Here is a 23,220-nt window from a genome sequence, read left to right as displayed (position 1 = left end):
AGTTTGAAGTAAAAAAACTGTTAATTAACTTGTTTTTTTCGGTATAAAAACGACTTAACCTTTGTAATAATAGTATACGATTAGCAGAAAGAAATTATTGATGCACAATCAGGACGCTATAACTGTTTTTCAGATGCTCGATGCTCGATGTAAACAGAACGCCAGCTGTCGACCACAAAAATGCACTCGACATGCAGGCGATCGTGAACACCAAATGAACACAAAATGAACCAAATGAATCGATCGCCTGAGGCCATCGTAATCGCAAGTTACAGAATAAGCACCAAAAATCGACTGCTTGACAAAAAGTCTGTCAACAGGGCAGCTACTCCTCGTGACCCGCATTGATCGTTCGAGCGTACGGTGTCGATCATCTTCGTGAACGAGTTGGCCGCTTTCATACAGTCGAAGCACCAGTCGGCGTAAAACAGCAGTATTTGCGGAGTTTGGCGGCTTTTGGGCAGGATGTTGCTCTCGTAGTACTTGGCGGTGATCGACAGCCGATGGTACAGGCTAATGTCCTGGTCGTGGAAGTTAAAGTTATGTGCATCATAAAAGTGTACGAACGGATCCTGGAACCGGCCGTGTGGTGTAATCGGGCCGCTCCTTATTCACGATTGCATCCTCGTTCGTTATGTACGGCGTATGCCTTCCGACGCTTCGAGTCGGAATGTAGCTCGTATGCCTGCTTGATCTCGACGAACCGCTGCTCCGCCTAAAAGTGTTTTGATTTGTCCGGATGCCTGTTTGATACAGTTAGCTCAAGTCCTAGCACGCCTGTGGCAAGCAATCAATACGAACCCAGACAGAGTGCTGTTCGGATTCTTACCATTCCTTAGCTTGCTGTTTGTAGGCTTGTCGGATCTTCTGTAGTGTAGCCTTTCGCTCCACACCCACGGTGACGTACGGATCCTTGCTGTCGCACTGCACCAGCAGGACGATCACAAACACTGCCAGGTAAAGCCACCTGTTCCGACGGTGGCAAACTAGGAATAGGAGCGGATCTTCTTCCCTTATCACTCTTCCTTTGGATGCGCCTTGCGATTGGCAGACGATCTGCCGAGCCAGCGTTTTTAAATGATGAACAAAGCGCGCTGGAGCTGCCTTTATTCGGGCAGAAGAACCCACTCCTTCTCCTTGCTGCTCCGTGTTCGGAACAAGCGAAGAGGTTTCACCTTCGCCGGATCTCTGGTCGGACACGCGACAACACCCTCCTTTGGATGCACTGAGCATGTAGCGCTGATGTGATTGTCCATCACACTCCGATCGTCTCCGTCCTTTTGTCCTTTAACCAATAGTCTAAGCCGACAGTGACCGCTTATCGGTGGAAGCCGGATCCGGGCCTTTTCCTCTCGTTTCAGAATCACAGATAGCCGGCGTTTTCGGCCCCTGCTGACACGTTGATAGCCACAGCGGGGCTGCTCGTTTGTTCTAAAATTAGAAAATGTATCATTTAAACGAGCAAAAGTAGATAATATACCTGATAAAACCATTGCTCTTTTTCGGATTCAAACGCACGCTGGTTTGGAGATGAACGTAAACAAGGCGTCGAATGTCAAAAAACAAAAAAAAGCAAAAAAGAAAAAAAGTGCTATGACTTCACCTGTTTCCTATAGACACTTTGGTCGTGATCGGTGTTTCGCGGCTGGAATTATTCGAGAAAACGATTAATGCAAGGCGATTATTTATTGAGAGAATCATACTTACCTGCCGATGTGGTTGTATAATTCGTCGATGCGATCGGAACCAAAGTTTGTGGCGGAGCACTTTAAACGCACAATAACACGGTGCACAATTTTACCAACTTGAAATCAATAAGTATGCATATCAATAAGAATATGCGAAACGGAGAGTGCTGTGCACACATGATGAATGGTTTTGCACTTTGTGATCCTTTCGCGAATGTTTGTTCGATCATCAACTCGCACTCTACGGTGATCCCTCGTGTAAAGAGATGCGGTTTGCTATGCTTCCCGTTGCGATGGGATTAGGTTTTACGGTACTGCGTGCTAGTCAGGCACGATTTCTAGCCGCAGCTGTAGCGTAATTGGCGGTGGGAAAAGCAGAAGAAATACGTCGGCATTTTAGAACCGCGCAGGTGTGCTGCAGCCGCTATCGGGATCAAATTGAGGCGTATAAAGATGTCCTTTTTCCTGCAAAGAGACGCAATGTCTGCTTGCTCAATCAGTCTCAGTTTACATTGAAATCAAATGCATGCCATGTCAAGGATCGTACATGGCATCAATCAAAATCACGATCTTCACCAGCAAAGCTTGGCCACGCAAGGTACACTGTACGCCTTGGCCACTGAAATACTACATGGAACGATTGTAACACATAATCAACGGGAACGTGGGTGGCTGCCAGAACTAGAATTACCATTAGGGATGCAGGAAAACGTTGTTACGATCAAACTGTTAGCGGCAGCGCAAGTACGATTTATTGGCAGAGAAAAAATATCTGTTCTTCCTTTCCATATCATCATCAGTGTCCGTTTCGGGGTGATTCTTGATGATTATAGTAAAAATTCCTGTCTCGGTTTCCTAAAATTGCGCATCAAGTGTCTTGCACAAATTTATCCCACTTTATACGGTCTGAATCTGTTGACGAACTAAGATAGTTTAGCAAAAGATTCCTTAATCCTTCTTAGGCGGCACGTTTACTTTAGCAGAGCTATTTAGAATAATGTTTCCAACAACAGTGTGCTTTGCACTAACGGTATCTACTTCTGGTAACAGTCTTTGAACTCGTGAAAAGCATTTCTCAACTAAGAATGGTCCGTGCCAAATTGCTTAATAGCGGCGCCAAGTCACAGAATTGTTTTAAATCTCGCTAGTTCTAAAGGCAACCAAGGGATGTAAAAGAACACTTGCATTTTTGTTAAGAATATCCAGATGCAGCCACGTTTTTAGGTTGCTCATGCTGTTGTCTGTGATGTGAAAGGTAATCTTACTTATTGGCGTACATTCAATCCTGGCTTCAACAAACCTCGATTTCTGAAACAGGACATATTCCGCTGTATCAGCGAGGGCCGCACAAGTTTGGCTCAGTGGTGACGATTATTCTTATCAGGTGATACAACCGACGAGCGGTCTTGGCCTTGGCCTTCTGAAATATCATCTAATAGTTTATATCAACCCCAAAACGGTACGCACAAAGTGCAGTTGCCAACTGTTTTACGTACGATCGTCTGCAAGCAGGCAGGATGTAAAACACAAATACCACTATTAAAAAGCGAGAACAAATTCAAACGGACGCTCCTACATGATAGAAGCTTTCGTCTTTGGGATTCTTTGGAAGTAAATGTGTTTGTAATTAATTACAAATGCATTATAAACCGTTTAATGCATGTTACTCCAGACGGAGAGACAACCGAGCGCAATCGAAAGGCTAACAGCGCTGGTTCCGAAGTATTTCATGAGCCGTTTCTATCCGCTAAGGTACATCTATCGATCTTTCGTTAGACTATTAATATTGCATTAAGTTGTCTCTATTGTTCCTCTTGCGTATTCCTCTTTGATTCTGTAAAGCAACCTTTGTTTCAGCCCGGCTGGTCTCAAAGGCAAAGCCAAGAGTGAAGAGTGCGTTGATTAGGGAAAATTGAATGTACCGTTTTGATTCGAGAAATGTGCTAAAAGAATTGCCGAAATTATTACCGGGTTAGCACTATCGTTGTTCTGTAGTGCACTCGATAGAATCGTTCTTTCCCAATTACTTTTGCTTGGAAACAAAAACCCCTTAACAAAGCATTTTAATCTGCGACTGAATGTTCAGCAAATTTAGAAAAAGAGTTACACTTTTGTAGAATCGGAGTGCTTTATTATCCTTTGTTTCATCGTTCGTACAAGTATAGATCTTTACTATCAGCTTGCGGAACGAGGGTAAAAGAGTTACAAACCACTTCACGGCCAACATGTGATTGAGGAAGGAATTGTTCTACAATTCTTCTCATACATAGGACAGGTTTAAATAAGATTAAGAAATACTAAACAATCAACATCCGGCTCAACAATTCTTGCCTAAATGTATGAAAAAGGAACTTTGGAAAACGATTTTGAGTCGACTTCTGCAGCTTGATGCGGCATTTTTACAGGCCAAACCAACGATTATCTTGTACCAAATCACACCTACATCATTAACAATTTAAATAGCTACGATTTAAATTCTAATTCCTTTTTTTATTAGAGAAAAACATATAAAAACTAAAGTAGTTTGAAACGGTCTCCGAAGCCGCGGTCCCATGCGAGAAAAGGCAAGCGATATCCCTCTCTCGCTCGATCATACACGCCATACGAGAGCATACAGCTGTTCGCCGCGAGTGGCGCACACACTCGCTCGCAGGCACACAGGGAATCAACGGCAGCATGCGACTCACACACCCTGAGAATTTCGCTAAACAGCGAAGCTCCATACTGAGACCGTTTCTACACACAGCCAAAATTTGGCGGCTAAAGTCAAAAAGAGAGAACTTCATTTTTCCAACATTTTGGAAAAAATAATGGCAGATGGAGACAAGGGTCATATTGACAACTCTGATTTTGGTGATCTTCGAGTGACGTACGTTTATACCCCTGAGTTCGGTGTTGTTTTCATCTGAGCAGTATTGCGTAGCGTTTTTTGGAGCAACATCAAATAAGTTTTGTTTCGTTAATTATGCATATTTTGCACTAAAAATTACTTTGATTTCAACATATTCAACAACGCACAGATTGCAAGGTTTTGTTTACATCTACGGTACGGTCTACACTGGAGTGCAGCATTATGTGTCTGCCGATCAGCTTAAAGCATATTCTTTTTTAAAAAAAGCTGTTTGCAGGTGTGTTTAAGACCGTTTCTACACACAGCCAAAATTTGGCGGCTAAAGTCAAAATTGTCGGCAAAAGTCAAAAACTCCATATAAAAAAAATAATGGTGTGTGTAGGGACGCTTGAAAAGAAGAACTTCAGAAAAACTACAGAATCATCGCGAAATAACTTTAACACACCTGCAAACAGCTTTTTCAAAAAATAATATGCTTTAAGCTGATCGGCAGACACATAATGCTGTACTCCAGTGTAGGCCGTACCGTAGATGTAAATTTGTCTCCATCTGCCATTATTTTTTCCAAAATGTTGGAAAAATGAAGTTCTCTTTTTTTGACTTTAGCCGCCAAATTTTGGCTGTGTGTAGAAACGGCCTGAGACAGTTTCTACACACAGCCAAAATTTGGCGGCTAAAGTCAAAAAAAGAGAACTTCATTTTTCCAACATTTGACAGTTTCTACACACAGCCAAAAATTTGGCGGCTAAAGTCAAAAAAAGAGAACATCATTTTTCCAACATTTTGGAAAAAATAATGGCAGATGGAGACAAATTTACATCTACGGTACGGCCTACACTGGAGTGCAGCATTATGTGTCTGCCGATCAGCTTAAAGCATATTATATTTTTAAAAAAGCTGTTTGCAGGTGTGTTAAAGTTATTTCGCGATGATTCTGTAGTTTTTCTGAAGTTCTTCTTTTCAAGCGTCCCTACACTCACCATTATTTTTTTTATATGGAGCGTTTGACTTTTGCCGACAATTTTGACTTTAGCCGCCAAATTTTGGCTGTGTGTAGAAACTGTCTGAGAAAACTTTCTCACTGCACACTGGGTTTGGGTCCGATGGCAGATATACCGCTGTCAGCCATCTACAACTGTCAGTTTCTTTCATTCATTTTTCTAATTTTCGAGCGATGTTATTCGGGATGCTATTTCACCTGTTCTTTTATTCACTTTGACCGTACCTTCATATCTGCTTACGATTTGGACACTATTTCATTTGGTGATTAATTCCATTTTTTTCGGCAAGCCACTCAAAGATGACACAAAACTATTCGTATTTCAGAATCGTGTGGAGAAACCGGAAATGGCAGAAAACAGTGATTCTTGCGGCACATCGAATCGTGAGCGCGATTCATCTTTCCTCCCCATCTGTTGGTCTGATGACATACGGATGGGCTTTTTGTTAGCAGACTTTCGATCCAGAACCATTAATCCCGAAAGTTACGACAACAAACTGAGATTTTGGAAGGACCTGGTAACAACCTATTGCTTATTTCAAGGATCTTCGGTAGTGTCCTTGATCCATCTGAAAGATGCTTTCCGACGTAAAAGTATTGCGCCACAATGCCTGATAACAGTATTCGATCAGATGCTGAAGAATGGTGAACTGTTACCTAAAGATCAGTTTTTGGAACCAGCAACGTCTTCAGGGTGGGGAATGAAATGGACTTTCGAAAGAGTTCGTCGTAGAATGATAGGTATTTCTGAATCAGAAGAATTTGTGGTACAAACTGTTGCAGAGGTATGCCCCCAATGTATGTGAATGACTCCATTTAATTTCAAGCTATTTGTTTTTTTTTAGCAACACGGCCAAATGATTCAACGAACCATTGAATGTGATGGGTTGTTCGATAAATTGATCAACTATACTAAATTAGTGAAAATAGTCGTGCAATCGACTAATATAATCGAAGAAGGGATTCGACCTGCGTTGAAATTACTCGAAAATGCTCGTCGTCTAACAATAGGAAATATTGTAAGGGGAAACCAGACCCATGAGGTTATCAAGTTAGCCCAACCAACGGTAGAAGTACACTCAATTTCTTATATAGAACGATGCATATATGAACTAGAACAAAGTGAACTAGATCTAAACCAGAACATCAGCAAAACAGAGCAAGCTATCGCTAACATTATGGAGCAGATACGTACCCATATCCAAGAAGGACACAAGCAATCAGCAAAAAGTCTATTAAAAAAAAAACATTTGCTAGAAAATAGCATACAAAGCAAAATCAATTCCTTAGAGAATTTACAACAGCTTCTCAGCAGAATCCACGAAACGCAGCAAAACATAGGCATACTAGAAGCTTTTAAGCTAGGATCAATCACTTTAAAGAAGACATTCGCCGACTCGGGGTTAAACATTCATACTGTAGAAAATACTTTGATGGAAATGAGAGATGTTTTGGAAGAAAACAAAGAAATACAAAACATGATCGCTACAGTGACTGTCGATGATAGTGACGATCTAGATCTTGAACAGGAGTTAGGAAGTCTTATTGATATAGCATTCAAAGAAAATAATTTATGCATAGCAAAGGACTCACAGGATCTAACACCCGCAAATCAAACAAATGATTTAGATGCAGAAATTCTAAAAAGACTCGAAGATCTCCAAGTGAATAACAGTGGTCTACATAGCCCACTTACAAACTAATCTGATTTTCTTTAATGCAAAAGATGATATTCTAGCTTTATAAAAATACAGTTGTGTTCAAAATAATAGCAGCGCTCAATCCTCCTATAAAAGAATGATAATTATTCAAATATGCGTTGTCTATTTTATCAATCGATCATATGGGTGTGTAGTGGCGGGATCACTGATAAGATAGCCATACTACTTGCACCAACAATATCATTATTTGTTGATATTTTTGCGATAAACTGTTGCAACGCCTGTTTTTCACTGTTCAAAATAATAGCAGCGCTGGGCGATTCTAAGCTACTTTCGCAGTTATAATCGGTAAGTGTTTAAAAAACAAAAAGAAGAATGAAAAAGCAAGTCTTTGTTGTTTATACAGCAGAAAAATGGGACACGGAAAGCATTGTTCTGCAGAGACTCGGAATTTAATTTAAAAAAATGAAAAACGAAGGTAAAACATACAGGGAGATTCAAGGCATACTGGGGTGCTCGTCCAAAATGATCTGAAATGCTTTTAAATGGCAAGGGAAGGCAGAAACTCGTGGCCGGAAGCTATGCACGTCTTAGAAAGCTGACCGAAAGATAATGAACATATCGAGGAGAGATCCAGCAATCATTTCCAACAGGATTAGGGTTGCATTGGACTTGTCTGCGAGCACAGTAACAGTCAGGCGACGATTTATAGAAGCTAATCTGTAGGCACGAAGTCCCCGTAAAGTACCCTTGTTGACGAATCGAAATGTTGCAAACCGTTTTAAGTTTGCAAAAATCCACGTCGACTGGTCCAAGGAAAAATGACGCAATGTTTTGTGATCTGATGTGTCCAAAGTAGTTGTTTGGATCAAAATACCGTTATTAGTACGTAAGACATCCATTTGCCACAGAATACCGACCACAGTATACGGTAAGGACATTGAAACATGAGGAGGCCAATATAATAGTATGGGGATGTTTTTCCTCCTATATTGCCTGGCCATTTTATCGTATACCAGGCATCATAGACCATCATGCATACACCAGAATCCTTGTCTAGGTCATGCTTCCTTATGCTGAAGACGAAATGCCATTAAAATTATTATTTCAACAGGATAATGATCCTAAACATACTAGTAAACGCGTAAAAGCGTGGATTCAGCCGAAGAACATCGAGGTTATGGAATGGCCAGCACCGTCTCCTGATCTCAATCTATCGGTAGATTTCAAATGTGCTGTTTCGGAAGCAAAGCCGATGAAAATGGAAGAGTTTTGGTCAGTAATTCGTAAAACGTAGGTTGCAATCCCTGTCTCTCGATGTCAAAGACTTGGGAGCTCTATGCCTAAGCGATGCGCCTCTGTAGTTAAGAATAAAGGCTATTCTACAAAGTATTGATGTGGAAAAAGCAATACCAGTACCACGGAACCTTTTTTTCTTTTCAAATTTGATATTCTCGAGTGAAAATACTAGGAATGATGAAGCGCTGCTATTTTTTTGAACAGCTACTTGTTCAGTTATTTTAAAAATGCCCTTAATAATGGGCTGATTTTAAAAAGTAAACTATGCATTCTTGTTTATTTTTTGTTCCTTTTTGCATAGACAACAAACAGATTTCGAATCGATGCATGAATTATCATTTTATGTTACTTTTTAGCTTTTGAACCACCCGCTGCTATTATTTTGAACACAACTTTACTTAAATATATGTAATTGAAAGCCGGGGATACATGAAGCGTAAACTTTCGTATAAACTCAGAGTGTAAAGGCAGGAATACACGAAGCGTAAACTCTCGTATAAACTCAGAATGTAATGCCAAAAAGTTTACGCTTCGTGTGGCAGGCATAATCGCATAAAAGTTTATACCGAAACGTCCAATGCAATTACATTCGGGCACCTGCAATTACACTATGCTATTACATCAATTACATGTGTTTTTGGCCACAAAAAACATAAATCGACGAGATAAGTTGATTTCTGAACATCTTTTTTATATTTAAAGATGTTTTTACTGTATATTAGCGATTGTAGAACATTCAATTCATCATAACGCTACGCTTCATGGTGGTGCTGTGTTTACGCTTGCTTTTACGCTCGGATTTAAGCTCCGCGGGCCTATAATCTTTTTGACATAAGTATAATCTTTTTGGCATTAAGCCGGCGATACATGAAGCGTAAACTCAAGCGTAAACTCAGAGTGTAATGCCAAAAAGTTTACATTTGCCGTTTACACGGTGTAAAAAAGATTATAGGTCCACGGAGCATAAATCCATAAACGCTGTTTGCAAGCTATTTGCCTTACTATATTTCCTGATTGTGGTTTGCATTAATAGTGAGTGATCATTACTAGCGTTTTTAATCTTTTTTTTCTGAAAAAAGATCCTATTTTCCTCACAAAAGTCGATAAAAGTTCAGTGTAATTCGGATTACACGTCTCAACCCGGTCATGTAAACATGTTCAAGTGTAAATAAATTTTAAGGCCGGAATACACGAAGCGTAAACTCTCGTATAAACTCAGAATGTAATGCCAAAAAGTTTACATTTGCCGTTTACACGGTGTAAAAAAGGTTAAGGCCGGAATACACGAAGCGTAAACTCTCGTATAAACTCAGAATGTAATGCCAAAAAGTTTACATTTGCCGTTTACACGGTGTAAATAGATTATAGGTCCACGGAGCATAAATCCTAGCGTAAACGCTGTTTGCAAGCGATTTGCCCCACTACATTTCCTGTTTGTGGTTTGCATTAATAGTGAGTGTTCATTACTAGCGTTTTTAATCTTTTTATTCGGAAAAAGTATTAAGCCGGCGATACATGAAGCGTAAACTCAAGCGTAAATATAAAATTAATTTACACTTGAACATGTTTACATGACCGGGTTGAGACGCGTAATCCGAATTACACTGAACTTTAATCGACTTTTGTGAGAAAAATAGAATCTTTTTTCCAAAGAAAAAGATTAAAAACGCTAGTAATGAACACTCACTATTAATGCAAACCACGAACAGGAAATGTAGTGGGGCAAATCGCTTGCAAACAGCGTTTACGCTAGGATTTATGCTCCGTGGACTTATAATCTCTTTTCCATCGTGTAAACGGCAAATGTAAACTTTTTGGCATTACATTCTGAGTTTATACGAGAGTTTACGCTTCGTGTATTCCGGCCTTAACCTTTTTTACACCGTGTAAACGGCAAATGTAAACTTTTTGGCATTACATTCTGAGTTTATACGAGAGTTTACGCTTCGTGTATTCCGGCCTTAAAATTTATTTACACTTGAACATGTTTACATGACCGGGTTGAGACGTGTAATCCGAATTACACTGAACTTTTATCGACTTTTGTGAGGAAAATAGGATCTTTTTTCAGAAAAAAAAGATTAAAAACGCTAGTAATGATCACTCACTATTAATGCAAACCACAAACAGGAAATATAGTGAGGCAAATCGCTTGCAAACAGCGTTTACGCTAGGATTTATGCTCCGTGGACCTATAATCTTTTTTACACCGTGTAAACGGCAAATGTAAACTTTTTGGCATTACACTCTGAGTTTATACGAGAGTTTACGCTTCATGTATCCCCGGCTTTACATTCTGAGTTTACGCTTGAGTTTACGCTTCATGTATCGCCGGTTTTACACTCTGAGTTTATACCAGAGTTTACGCTTCATGTATCCCCGGCTTATCCCTGGCTTAAATGCTGTTGGCGGTAAAATTGTAAATCTGCCCCGGAAGACCTGTCCTAGTTATCTTTGCCACAGGGACACTGCTTTAAAGCGAAAATTAAGCTATTAAGGATGTGGGAGTGGGGTCAATTTCAACATTCAAGATTTGGTTATAATTTTAGAAGTGTTTCTCACCCCCTACTCCTTCCTAAGACAGTTTCTACACACAGCCAAAATTTGGCGGCTAAAGTCAAAATTGTCGGCAAAAGTCAAAAGCTCCATATAAAAAAAATAATGGTGTGTGTAGGGACGCTTGAAAAGAAGAACTTCAGAAAAACTACAGAATCATCGCGAAATAACTTTAACACACCTGCAAACAGCTTTTTTAAAAATATAATATGCTTTAAGCTGATCGGCAGACACATAATGCTGCACTCCAGTGTAGGCCGTACCGTAGATGTAAATTTGTCTCCATCTGCCATTATTTTTTCCAAAATGTTGGAAAAATGAAGTTCTCTTTTTTTGACTTTAGCCGCCAAATTTTGGCTGTGTGTAGAAACTGTCTAATACCTTAATTTAGTTTTTTTATGTCATTGTCCTGTGGAAAAAAGAAACAAAGAAAATCGTCCGGGGGCAGATGTACATTCCCGTGTGACAGAAATCGCTCACCGCCACTCAAATTGTCCTGTTAAGAGACTAACAGGACGCCAACAGGACGCTAACAGGATAGAAATCTTGCTGCTGTTTACAGGGCTTTTGCGCATGTATTGGTGCCATTTTCGACGCATTTTTGCGATGGTGTGTGTGCCATCCTACCGTACCCCTGTGCCCAGTAGCCCCGCCCCCTAAGATATTTCGGATCAATATGAAGCACGCAAAAGCGTAATTTCATTTTCACCAATTTTATTTCCACCTTTGAATCGGACACTCTGCCTCGCAAAACACATCACAAAACACAACACTTCGCACAACACTCCTCTGCTTCGCTGCCTGTCCGACGCTGATTGATGCCAGGACGCTGCCGAAAAAAGACAACATGATTGATCATGATCAGATTTGATCAACAAAATATTTTTCAATTTCTTACCATTTTTCGTTGTCGCACATGCACACAAACAATGTCCACGGGTTTAGATGCTCCGTAACACAAACGAATGATACAAATTCACAGCAAAACTAGCTTTTTTCTTCAAAATTTTCGGATGCACGATCGCTGCATATCTTGCCTCTTGCGTATCGTTTTCTACTGACGCGATGTTGGATCCAGGCCTTAGCAGAAATTTTCCTCTTTCGTTCGCTGTGCCCTTACACAAACACACGCGCACGGGGCCGTATCCGAACACACAGCGCTCGTGAGCGATCGAGTGAATGGTGAGACAGCATCAAAACAAACCGTAGGAGTGAAAGAGATAGCATGTACTCGAAAGAAAAAAATCGACTGCTTGACAAAAAGTCTGTCAACAGGGTTTTTACCATAACATACTCTGTATGTTGGTAAGATTTGCCCATGCAGCAAAAGGCCCGTTTATACGGCCAGGTTCCCATGATTTTCCGCTGTTTTTCCTTAGTTTTTCCATGATTTTGGTTAGAAATTGTTTCCTGAACATGTAAGAATGTTTTATTGATGACTTCACCTGTTTAATTGACACATTTTCATCATAAGCACCCCAAATTGTTCATTGTTCAGTTCAGCGTTGGTTACGACAATTACCTTGGGGTTGTGTGGAATGCGCAGATCGATCTCGATCCCAAATTCTCGAACAAATCGATTATTTCTAAAAGGTTAAATTTCCAATTTCTGACCGTTTAATCAATAAAGCTAAGCCGGTTCTATCAATATCGATGAGTGGAGTTTCTTAAATCCGTTAACAGCAAATTCGTGAAAGCATCGAACTGATCAACTGGTCTGTGACGTCAGTCTAAGCAAAATTGTGATCGTATTTTCCAAGCCAAAAAAAATGTTTTTTTTTACTTTTATTGTGATGGTTTATTTTAAAGTGTTAAATATCTTTCCTTTCGGTGTAGCATTAATTGGGTATAGCAGCAATGGAAACTTAGCAGTGATTCGCTACACTTCAATTCTAGAGCGGTTTTTTAATGTTAATTCCGAGGGCAGAAACTTTAGACTATTACTGAATTGGTGGAAAATTTCTTAATCTTGCCTTTAATTCTAAAGGCAACGTATTTAACGCAAGTTGTCTAAATCGCGAATCTATTTGATTTCAAACATCGAGAATATTAATTGAAGACTATTTTCTTGTTTATTCTTCATGGTACGTTGAATGCAGCTAGGTTAAAAAAGGCCGCTTAAAAAGATGATGGATGCCCCTAGTGTGAAGTTATGTCTTTTACTAATCGCATTTTCACATCATATCCCAAATGGTGTTTGTTTCAAAGGTAAGAAACTTTAATTTTAAAAATATTACTATGATTAATAAATTATTATCATTATTATGAACTGTTATCATGAAATTATATTATATGAATATATTATCATGTATAATAATATATATTATGAATAATAATATACTACAGTTTTATGAATTATTGGATCAAATTAAATGGGTTTCATTTTTTTCTTTTATGTATGGTATAATGTGTTCTTTTTATTTTATAGAACCGAGGAAATATTTACCGAACGATTTAGCTGGAATGAGCAGTACAATTGACACGGAGTCCTCGTTTAAGATAACTGATAATTTTGCTGATTCAAACCCTATATCTCGTTCAGTAGTGCCCTTAAATCAGAATAAGATGAGTCATACCAAGTTAAAATTACAAAATGAGAACCTCAACGGAAAAAAACTGACAGCCCGTTTGAGCAGTGTGGCCGATAATATTCAGTTTGAAGCCGAACAACGCAAAGGGGATGTTCCTTCTGTAACCACTACTACTACCAGAGGAACTCCGATGCAAGGGAATGAACAAACAAATGTTCCTCGAACGAACAACGAAAGTACAGTAAATAAGAACCTTACAAAAACTCTCGACTCAACTGGTAATGACAAAATAAGTGAGTCCATCGACTTCGATTCGCCGGAGCCCTCCGAGGCAGAAATGAATAGCACTTTAAAGGAGCACAACATTACAAAATCATTCGAAGATAATCATCTGTATTATAAGAGTTCGTGGGCGAACGAGCGCAAGATAAGTGACGAATTCTGGGAAAAGCATGCTTCAAATCTTACAGTAAATAAGCTGTTGTCAAATTCGCACCGTCGAGCAACGGTTAGTATGGACATTCACTCGCTCGCACACACACACACACACACGCGCGCACACACTGCCGTATAACATTCATACACATATATATATATATATATATATATATAGCTATATATATATATATATATATATATATATATATATATATATATATATAGAGAGAGAGAGAGAGAGAGAGAGAGAGAGAGAGAGAGAGAGAGAGAGAGAGAGAGAGAGAGAGAGAGAGAGAGAGAGAGAGAGAGAGGGAGAGAGAGGTTAGGTAATAAGTCTTTTCGTATTTTTAGCAAAACTTCATTACAGGGATACATTTTTAGTTTCGAGCATTTTGATCCATTTTGGTTAACCACCTTTCGCCATTTTTAAGCTAAAGAAATAATTCTTTTAGTGGCTTAAACTTCGTGGTTTATCGTTAAAAAACTGTGACTCGAAGTTTTCACATGCTTCTCTTTCAGCCACCATGGAAGTTTTGCATAGAACGAAACAAGTGGTAATCCGATGGTGGTTAATGGCAGGGATGGCAGGGTCTGGTTAATTCGGTCCAACAAATTGTTAACGGACAATTCATGCGGTATCCAAACATCGAGCTTTTTTTGTAGCCACCCGTTTTTAAATGGTTCAAAACCGTTTTATGGTGAATGTTTAGTTCATCAACGATGCCTCGGCTGCTTATGTGACGATCCTGGTCTATCCTTTCAATAATTTCATTCACTTTAGCAACGATAGGTCCACCAGAGCGAGGTGTATCTTTCACATCAAAAGTTTCAGAACGGAAGCGAGCGAATCATCGTTGTGCCTCGTGATTTGATACAGCATCGTCTCCGTAATCTTCAAAAACTTCGTTGGTGGCTTGCGTGGCATTTTTCCCTTTTTTATAGAAAAATTTTAAAATATAGCGAATTTCTTCACTATTTTCACACATCTTTGAACAGGTATAACTTTTTGCCCACTTCTCCAAATTCTGGTTTGTTTTGATTAAAAGATACATCAAATGTCCCTTAAAACAACCAGGTATAATATGACATAATGTGATTGATAACGGTGGAGATAGACGACTCCAAACACAGCTATTGCCAAAATACGAAAATACTTAAGCTCCAACCTAATATATACATTTATATATACCAAGTGTTCCAATATGAAATGAGCCGTTTTGGGTGAACGTGAAAACATTCTTTTTAATGGAACGGTAAATCATATTTGATTCAAAGTACTGTCCATGGTTGGAGACACATTTCATCTATCTTTCATGTAGTTTGTGGGGAGGTAGTCCAAAAAATTTTGATCTGCTGACCAAAACCAGTCAGAGACTCAAATTTTCGCCTCCTCATAGAACTTGAGGTACTGCTCAGCCAACGCGTGTGTAATGGATGAAAATAAATGATAATCGGAAAGTTCCAAGTCTAGTGAATACTGCCGGGGGGATAGCAGCTCCGAACCAAGTTCCTTTGCGAAATCCTGAATTTTTTGCTCGATGAGCTGGAGCATTGTCAAGTTGCAAAAATACCTTCTCATGTCATGACGCCCATTCCGGTCGATTCTCGATCAATGCTTGATTAAAACTGATTATTTGCTGTCGGTATCGATCTTTGTTAACTGTTTCATTAGGTTTTAGCAGTTCGTGGTGTCGTGTCTGGTCCCATTATACACACAGCATTGTCTTCTTCACAAAGTGGTCTGATTTTGCACTTGGTGTTGGTCGTTGCTCAGCACTAACCCATGATTTTTTTCATTATTCAATGTGATTCTGATTTTTTTGACAAGCATTCGATGCGAATCCGCAGCAGTTTTCTTCAAATGTAAGCAAAAGATTAATTCTTCCCGCATTTCGTCATTTTTTGGAACAAAAATGGCCATTTTTATCAAGATGCCAAACTCAATCTGTCTGTTTAATGGTTTTCTGCGCATGAGGTATGATTAACAGATGTCCAAACAACAACAAAAAATTGAATTATGAAGCGCTTACACCAAACATTCTAGTTTGACACATTAATGCGTAAAAGCTCATTTCATATTGGTACACTTATACACGTAAGTACAAATATGGTAGTGGAGGCTGTTTGTAATTATTCATGATGCTTTTTATTTTTTATTCAAGTTCAGAGCCCATCGATACACTATGTTTCATAATGATAGATAAATAAATAATTAGGGTGAGGCCTATTTTTCCGATCTCGCGCACGAATAAAGCGCTACGAATATAATTAACAATACTGTAAATTTCCTTTTTTTCATTAAAAGAAGCAAAACCATCGTGAAAAAATCGTTTTTTGAACAAGATAACGCCGTCACGGCGACACTTGTCTACTTAAAGTATACAAACATCAATGTGATGTCCTGGCCAGCGATTTCTCCGGACTTAAATCCGATGGAGAATGTTTGGCGGATGTTAGTTCGTGATGTTTTCGGGAATGGTAGGCAATTTGACACCATAGAGCAGCTGGAAGTAGCTAATAAGAGTACCTGGCGATCCTTGCGCACTGCAACATTTTTCATGCTCGCTGAAAGCATGCCAACCCGAATTTCCAGGCAATTAATAGTAACGGAGGGGTTACTGATTGCAAATAAAATAATATTGATAGCTTAATGGATTGTTTTCCATCTTAATTTTATCTTTATATAGCATGAGGCTATCATTACGAAACTTCTCATTTTTGTTTTTTTGGCTCCCTTACCCGCAAGTTTTAAAATATCGTCAAAATTCAAACCGCATACGTCTTTTAATGAAAAAAAAAATTTACAGTATTGTTAATTATATTCGTAGCGCATAAATCGTGCGCGAGATCGGAAAGATAGGGTGAGGCTATCATTATGAAACATAGTGTAGTTCATTCACATCACTTTCTGCTTGCACTTTCAGACAATGCTTCTATCTTTCGATTTTCCATACTATGGATTTCCCATACGAAATATTACCATTGCAAGTGGTGGATTCTTATATACTGGAGACTACGTTCATTCTTGGTTAGCCTCTACTCAATATATTGCTCCATTAATGGCAAATTTTGATACGGCCTTATCGGATAGTTCGTTTGTTAAGTATAGTGACGATGGTATGTGCTTTTGAATTTTAAAAATATGTAATTCTTCATTTTAAACATTATAAATCTATATAGGGCAATCATTTACTGTAGTATGGGAGAATGTTTTTTTGCAAGACCGTCCTAATAACGGCTCGTTCACATTTAGTGTAATGTTGAATAAGTCTGGTGATATAGTGTTTGCATACAAAAAAATTCCGATCGATATTCAACAAATAATCGATAACCCGTCAACCAAGCATCCAGTAAAAATTGGACTTTCCGATGCATACATAATTGACAAAACGATCATACGTAAGTATATTTTCTGATAAAATTATGTATAATACAAGAACTATGTTTTGAAGCTGTTAATCATTTTCTAAGGTACAAAGCAAAAAACAATTTACGAATACCATAGAGTCAACTTTGGTCAATCCGAAGTTCGAAATGGAACCATTATTACGCTTACGGCGCTTCCGACTTGCTTTTCGTTCAATGACTGTGGCTCCTGTATTTTGCACGTTGGAGCAGATTTTAAGGTATATGCATAACAGAAAAACGATTATAACCTTTTTGATGATTACATTTTATGTGTTTTTTATTAGTGTCTCTGGTGTCCAACCATTAATCGTTGTTCCACTGGAACCGATCGAAAGCGTCAAGATTGGATACAGAAGGGTAAACAATGATGTTTTTTTACAAAAAATGCTGTTTTTGCTATAAATATATTTTCTGATAAGTTTTTCGTTAACTGTTACAGGATGCGACAAAACGATCATTTCTGATGAAACACAATGCCCGGCCATAGGGCAGAAAGGAAATAATTTTGGCGAGCCTATTGAAATAACGACCCACATATCGGATATGCATAATGTGACGAACGACTATCGTAAATTACCTTCACATACTGTAACTACAACTACACAGCTTTTGACAGAATCCTCTAGAAATATTAGCACGGAAATGACAATAGACAAAAATAACAGTGTTACTAGAGTGCGCGCATATCATTCCGAGCCGCATCACACCTCTTCGAACAGTAACCTGTTGGTGTCGATGTTGATTTTCATTGTGATATGCTTTGCTTGTATCGCTTGGATAGTTTACGCTTATCGAAACCCGCACACAAAGAGTGGACAGCTCCTGATAAGGGTGAGTATCACTATAAATTCAAGAATGATTAAATATTCAAATCTTTAATTTTAAGCCTGGCGAAGCGTTAACTCAGCATGAAAGGCCAAAAAGTGTACGCTTCGTGTGGCAGGCATAAACGCGAAAAAGTTTATACTGAAACGACAAAAGTTGGTTTTTGGCCGCAGAAATCATAAATCGAATAGATAAGTTGATTTCTTAAAATCTTTTCCAATATCTTAAGATGTTGGTCCTGTATTAGCGATTGTAGAACTTTCTTTTCTTCATATCGCTACGTTCCATGTTAATGCTTGGTTTACGCTTTCTTTTGCGCTCGGTTTCACGCTCCGCGGACCTATAAGCCGGGGATACATGAAGCGTAAACTCTCGTATAAACTCAGAGTATAATGCCAAAAAGATTATGCTTATTTCAAAAAGATTGTAGGCCCGCGGTGCGTAAAACTGAGTGTAAAAGCACGCGTAAACTCTGCACCAACATGAAGCGTAGCGATATGAAGAGTTGAATGTTCTACAAGCGCTAATATACAGCAACAACATTTTCAAATATATAAAAAGATGTTCAGAAATCAGATAAGATCGACGAGATAAGTCTTCGATTTATGTTTTATGTGGTCAAAAACACATGTAATTTAATGTAATTGCATGATTTAATTGCAGGTACCCGAATGTAATTGCAGTTGACGTTTCGGTATAAACTTTAATGCGATTATGCCTGCCACATGAAGCGTAAACTTTTTGGCATTACATTCTGAGTTTACGCTAGAGTTTACGCTTCGTCTGCCCCTGGATTTGGGGTAAATTTTATTGCACCCTGGGTTGCCTGAAAAGGGATATGTACGGGGGCCTGGTTCTTAGTAGAATAAAGCAATATTTTTTTAAATGGTATATTTTATTGGTACTTATGAATATTTCTTTATTTTTTCATAGTATCGTCCTAACAAGTGGTCTTGGCGACGAGGAGAGGCCCGATATACTGCCGCAACAATCCACATGTGAGTTAGAAAGCTATACTGGGAGCTTTTAACTCTGGTGTCCGTCCAACTCTCCAGCACCTTAAGTTTCCATTTGTGATCTTGTCGCTGTGTAGTCCATATATCCTCAATTGTAATTTTTCACAAGTAAATTTGGTAATACGGTCCATCTGCTCCCGAACGATTTGTTGTGTTTCTCTTTTCCACAGATAATTTAAAAACCTAAATTAGGGTATAATATCCCAAGGAGCCACGAGCTTTTGCATCGACACCTATGTGGCGATCCTGGTGCACGTCGGAGGCAAATCGGAGGCCAGCGTACGAGATAGCTCCCATCGTATTCGTTTCGGCGGTTGAAGCTTCAAAATCGCCATTTGAACGTGAACTTTGCTAAAATTTATGGCAAGCATTTTCACCACCTGGCACGCCTATTCACCACCTATTCACCAACTGTCAGACCGTTTCTACACACAGCCAAAATTTTGCGGCTAAAGTCAAAATTGTCGGCAAAAGTCAAAAGCTCCATATAAAAAAAATAATGGTGTGTGTAGGGACGCTTGAAAAGAAGAACTTCAGAAAAACTACAGAATCATCGCGAAATAACTTTAACACACCTGCAAACAGCTTTTTTAAAAATGTAATATGCTTTAAGCTGATCGGCAGACACATAATGCTGCGCTCCAGTGTAGGCCGTACCGTAGATGTAAATTTGTCTCCATCTGCCATTATTTTTTCCAAAATGTTGGAAAAATGAAGTTCTCTTTTTTTGACTTTAGCCGCCAAATTTTGGCTGTGTGTAGAAACGGTCTCACCAGCTATTCACCATACCGAAAGGTCATTCAACAAACAACACGATCGTTCCTGTTGATCGTAGTGAGCTATGTGATTGTGAAAAGTAAATCGCAGTAAAAAGAGTGATATTCTTATCATTTTAACATTTCCGTGAGGTACAAGATCAAACTACACTCTCGTCAGCGTCCCCGTTGGAAAAGAAAACTCAGAAAGTGCAAGAGGCTTGTAGAACCGCAGCACGCTAAGATCTGATGACGCCGTAAGTACTGCCAATCATCACCATGGGTGTTGTTCTATCGTAATCAATCGATTGATTTGTGTGACGACGAGAGTAGTGAAGGTGTAGGAGGTGTAGCAGTAGCAGCTTTACATCACCATCGCGGGAAGGCGAACAGTCCCCGTAACTCCCGGAGTGCCCATTCCGTAAGGTATCCCGTTCGTTCCGTATCCACTCGGACACGGATACGGACGATGAGTCGATGATGCGCGATGATTTGTGTCTAAGCGGACGAACAGCACCAGCTAATCACAAGGATGAGGGACCGGTGTTACAGAAGTGAGCAACTACCAGCAGCAATGAAATTGCTAACGTACTGCCTGACCGGCCGGCCATTGTGACGGATGCTTCTGCTGAGCTCATCGCGACCGGAATCGTTGGGATGACGGCAGTGGTCGTTATTGGTAGAGGAAATGCAACTGTAGATCAGCGGCAACAGCAACTGTATGGTGGTGTTGGCAGTGTGAAACTAGAACCATCGGTTCCGATCGGTAAGAGCTGTGATCTAACGGAAAAGAAACAGATCAAGGACGAATCCCCCAAGCGCAAGGAGAAGAAGCGTCGCGAGACGACGAGAAAAGCATCAATCTGGACGAAGCTGAGCGGGCACTCAAGGCGCAACTAACGAGCGACACCGATCAGGTAGAGGAAGAGTCACCGTCCTCAAAGGTAACGAAAGTGGTTTAACCTCTAAAAGCGGAAAACGATGGTGTGGTCGCTTTTATAGCTTTGTACTTTTGTTGGGTCGTACTTCCTAACGTTGTTTCTCTTTTCCTTAGAAATCGACATCCAATTTAAGAGTGGCTTTTGTGCCCAACGTCGATGGTAGCGATGCGGCTCGATCGGAACTGAAAAAAAGATCTAAATGCACTGGTTCGGGCCAGCATAAATACACTCGCGGCCGATGCAACGTACGATCTCTGGAAGCCGCTAAACCTGGTACCGATCTTGCTACCGTTACTGTTTCCGATTCCGTGCTCGGCATTTTGTTCGGGACTCAGATGCATCTGAAAATGTTGCGCGTATATTGCCAGCGAGTGCTGAAGCTGTGTGCTTCCGTCAGTACGATCATGGCCAATGAACGGTTGCTGGGTGCGTTCGAAGCGGAAGAATACTTTTGGACAGCTACAATGGGTTGCAGTACACGGAAAAGATACGCGCCGGATTGAAGCAAGCCTCGTTGACGAATAACTTCGATACTCCCGCAATGACGAGCGACACGATCATGAAGCTCGTATCCATTCCGCTACACGGACCGATGTGCAGGAGAGCCACATCGTAGTATAGCTTGCACCGAAAGAGGCCGACCAGACATTCTTCGATATTGTAGAATGCTGCTACGGGATGTCGTGAACTGTCAGATGAAGATCTTCTGTGCGATCGACAAGCACAGCGATATGCCGGTTAAAACGTACGTAACCTATTCCTTTCTAATCCGTTCATTCGCTATTAACATCCTCCCATGTGAAGGTTTTAGCGATTCGTTTTCCATCCAGAATTGCACTTCACAAACGATGGCCGGTTGGCTGGTCCGATCGCGAAGTTTATCGGCCTTCCGGCGAATCCCCTGTTGACACAGAGTTTAAACGTAAGTACCTGAAGCGGATTCTGTTCAACCGGTACAAGAGTATTAATGTACACCTGTTTGCAGGTCCCTGAAAATTGGTTCGTCGAAGTGGTCCGTTCAGTGTAAGGCCTGGACAACATCAAGCTATCCGAGATTAATGGTCCGGTACACTCAGAGTAAGAGCTCGAAAGCTGCTCCTCGAGGGACACTGCTTCGACAGTGCTACCGGATCACGCTCGGTACCGAGGATCGTCCGATCATCGTCGATACGATCGTAATGACAAATCTGCGCTACTTCCAGTTGAAGGCAAATTCAGGTGCATGGATTCTGAAGCTACGCCATGGCAAGAGCGCCGACATCTACGACATTACGAGTGCGAATGGGCCTAATACGGTGCACACTCCGGAAAGTACTCGGGTGGGTTCATCATCAGTTCGTTTTGTTCGTACTGGCTGAAACTACGCGTGACGAAGAAACCGGGAATGTCGGGTGTCGATTTGTTAGGCGATGAAAAGGATGGTGCCGGTGGCGGATTTGGGATTCGTTTAATTCGATCGTCGGAACGGCAGATAGTGGAAACACCGGCGGAAGTGCTGGTGAGAGCGGAGTGCTTAACATTTTCTCCGTCGCTTCCGGTCACCCGGCGTCTGCCTTCGTCTGAACCGCCTGATCACGGCATCGTAATCCTTCCACTCGGGCACAATCTGCTGGGCGGCCGTTAGCTTCGCTTCCTTCGTGAGCGGATTGTTGCACAGAACCACCGATGCCGGGCGCCGGGCGGGTATACCACCGTTGCCGGGCGCAACTACGGAGACAGCACCCGCGACTACAACCACCAGCACCAGTAGCAGCATCAATTCCAATTTTTTTTAAAGTAATTAATTTAATTTTAATATGATTTTTTTGTGAATTTATTGTATGAATAATAAATAAAAGAACATTTTGGTGAGTTAATTTTTAAATATTTTTTTGCTATAATATTTATAAATACATGAAATATGCCATAAACCTGCAACGGATTTTTCAAATTTTTATAGCAAATGCTATAATAAAAGCTTGGCTTGAAAACTTTGGCTGACGATTTGCCGACGATCTTTGACAGTTTCTACACACAGCCAAAATTTGGCGGCTAAAGTCAAAATTGTCGGCAAAAGTCAAAAGCTCCATATAAAAAAAATAATGGTGTGTGTAGGGACGCTTGAAAAGAAGAACTTCAGAAAAACTACAGTGAATCATCGCGAAATAACTTTAATCACTCCTGTAAACAGCTTTTTTTAAAAAATAATATGCTTTAAGCTGATCGGCAGACACATAATGCTGCACTCCAGTGTAGGCCGTACCGTAGATGT

The 23,220-nt window shown here is 40.1% G+C and overlaps 2 protein-coding genes and 1 pseudogene across 5 annotated transcripts; 2 read left to right on the top strand and 1 right to left on the bottom strand.

The window, feature by feature from the left end:
- Window positions 1-91: 91 nt before the first annotated feature.
- LOC126575899 (dnaJ homolog subfamily C member 16-like) lies at window positions 92-4,834 on the bottom strand (annotated as a pseudogene).
- Window positions 4,835-5,547: 713 nt separating this feature from the next.
- LOC126575864 (charged multivesicular body protein 7) lies at window positions 5,548-7,352 on the top strand. The gene is made up of 3 exons (XM_050236851.1): window positions 5,548-5,802; window positions 5,866-6,324; window positions 6,385-7,352. The coding sequence occupies exons 2-3, from the start codon at window positions 5,887-5,889 to the stop codon at window positions 7,240-7,242; spliced, it is 1,296 nt and encodes a 431-aa protein (XP_050092808.1). The 5' UTR covers window positions 5,548-5,802; window positions 5,866-5,886; the 3' UTR covers window positions 7,243-7,352.
- A 5,026-nt stretch (window positions 7,353-12,378) lies between these two features.
- On the top strand, window positions 12,379-19,415 carry LOC126575845 (plexin domain-containing protein 2). 4 transcript variants are annotated; one of them, XM_050236812.1, is made up of 9 exons: window positions 12,379-12,473; window positions 13,155-13,263; window positions 13,484-14,094; window positions 16,949-17,141; window positions 17,205-17,423; window positions 17,496-17,650; window positions 17,717-17,789; window positions 17,872-18,263; window positions 19,191-19,415. In XM_050236812.1, the coding sequence occupies exons 2-9, from the start codon at window positions 13,182-13,184 to the stop codon at window positions 19,257-19,259; spliced, it is 1,794 nt and encodes a 597-aa protein (XP_050092769.1). In that variant the 5' UTR covers window positions 12,379-12,473; window positions 13,155-13,181; the 3' UTR covers window positions 19,260-19,415. The 4 variants fall into 4 exon arrangements, with proteins under 4 accessions (XP_050092769.1, XP_050092767.1, XP_050092770.1 ...); XM_050236810.1 differs by lacking the exon at window positions 12,379-12,473 and adding an exon at window positions 12,566-12,648; XM_050236813.1 differs by lacking the exon at window positions 12,379-12,473 and adding an exon at window positions 12,582-12,648 and having other exon boundaries at window positions 13,159-13,263.
- Window positions 19,416-23,220: the final 3,805 nt, after the last annotated feature.

The sequence above is a fragment of the Anopheles aquasalis genome, chromosome 3, assembly GCF_943734665.1.
Source record: "Anopheles aquasalis chromosome 3, idAnoAquaMG_Q_19, whole genome shotgun sequence".
NCBI classification, from domain to species: domain Eukaryota; kingdom Metazoa; phylum Arthropoda; class Insecta; order Diptera; family Culicidae; genus Anopheles; species Anopheles aquasalis.
The sequence above is the reverse complement of the archived record's forward strand: the minus strand, read 5'-3'. Positions and strand labels throughout refer to the sequence as shown.

What these genes read in the sequence shown, in the direction of transcription:
- LOC126575864 (XM_050236851.1), top strand. Translation starts at nt 5,887, where the DNA reads ATGGCAGAAAACAGTGATTCTTGCGGCACATCGAATCGTGAGCGCGAT. An exon ending in TGGTACAAACTGTTGCAGAG is followed by an intron (nt 6,325 to 6,384) that starts GTATGCCCCCAA and finishes GTTTTTTTTTAG; the next exon opens with CAACACGGCCAAATGATTCA.
- LOC126575845 (XM_050236812.1), top strand. Translation starts at nt 13,182, where the DNA reads ATGATGGATGCCCCTAGTGTGAAGTTATGTCTTTTACTAATCGCATTT. An exon ending in TGTTAAGTATAGTGACGATG is followed by an intron (nt 17,142 to 17,204) that starts GTATGTGCTTTT and finishes AAATCTATATAG; the next exon opens with GGCAATCATTTACTGTAGTA. An exon ending in GTGGACAGCTCCTGATAAGG is followed by an intron (nt 18,264 to 19,190) that starts GTGAGTATCACT and finishes ATTTTTTCATAG; the next exon opens with TATCGTCCTAACAAGTGGTC.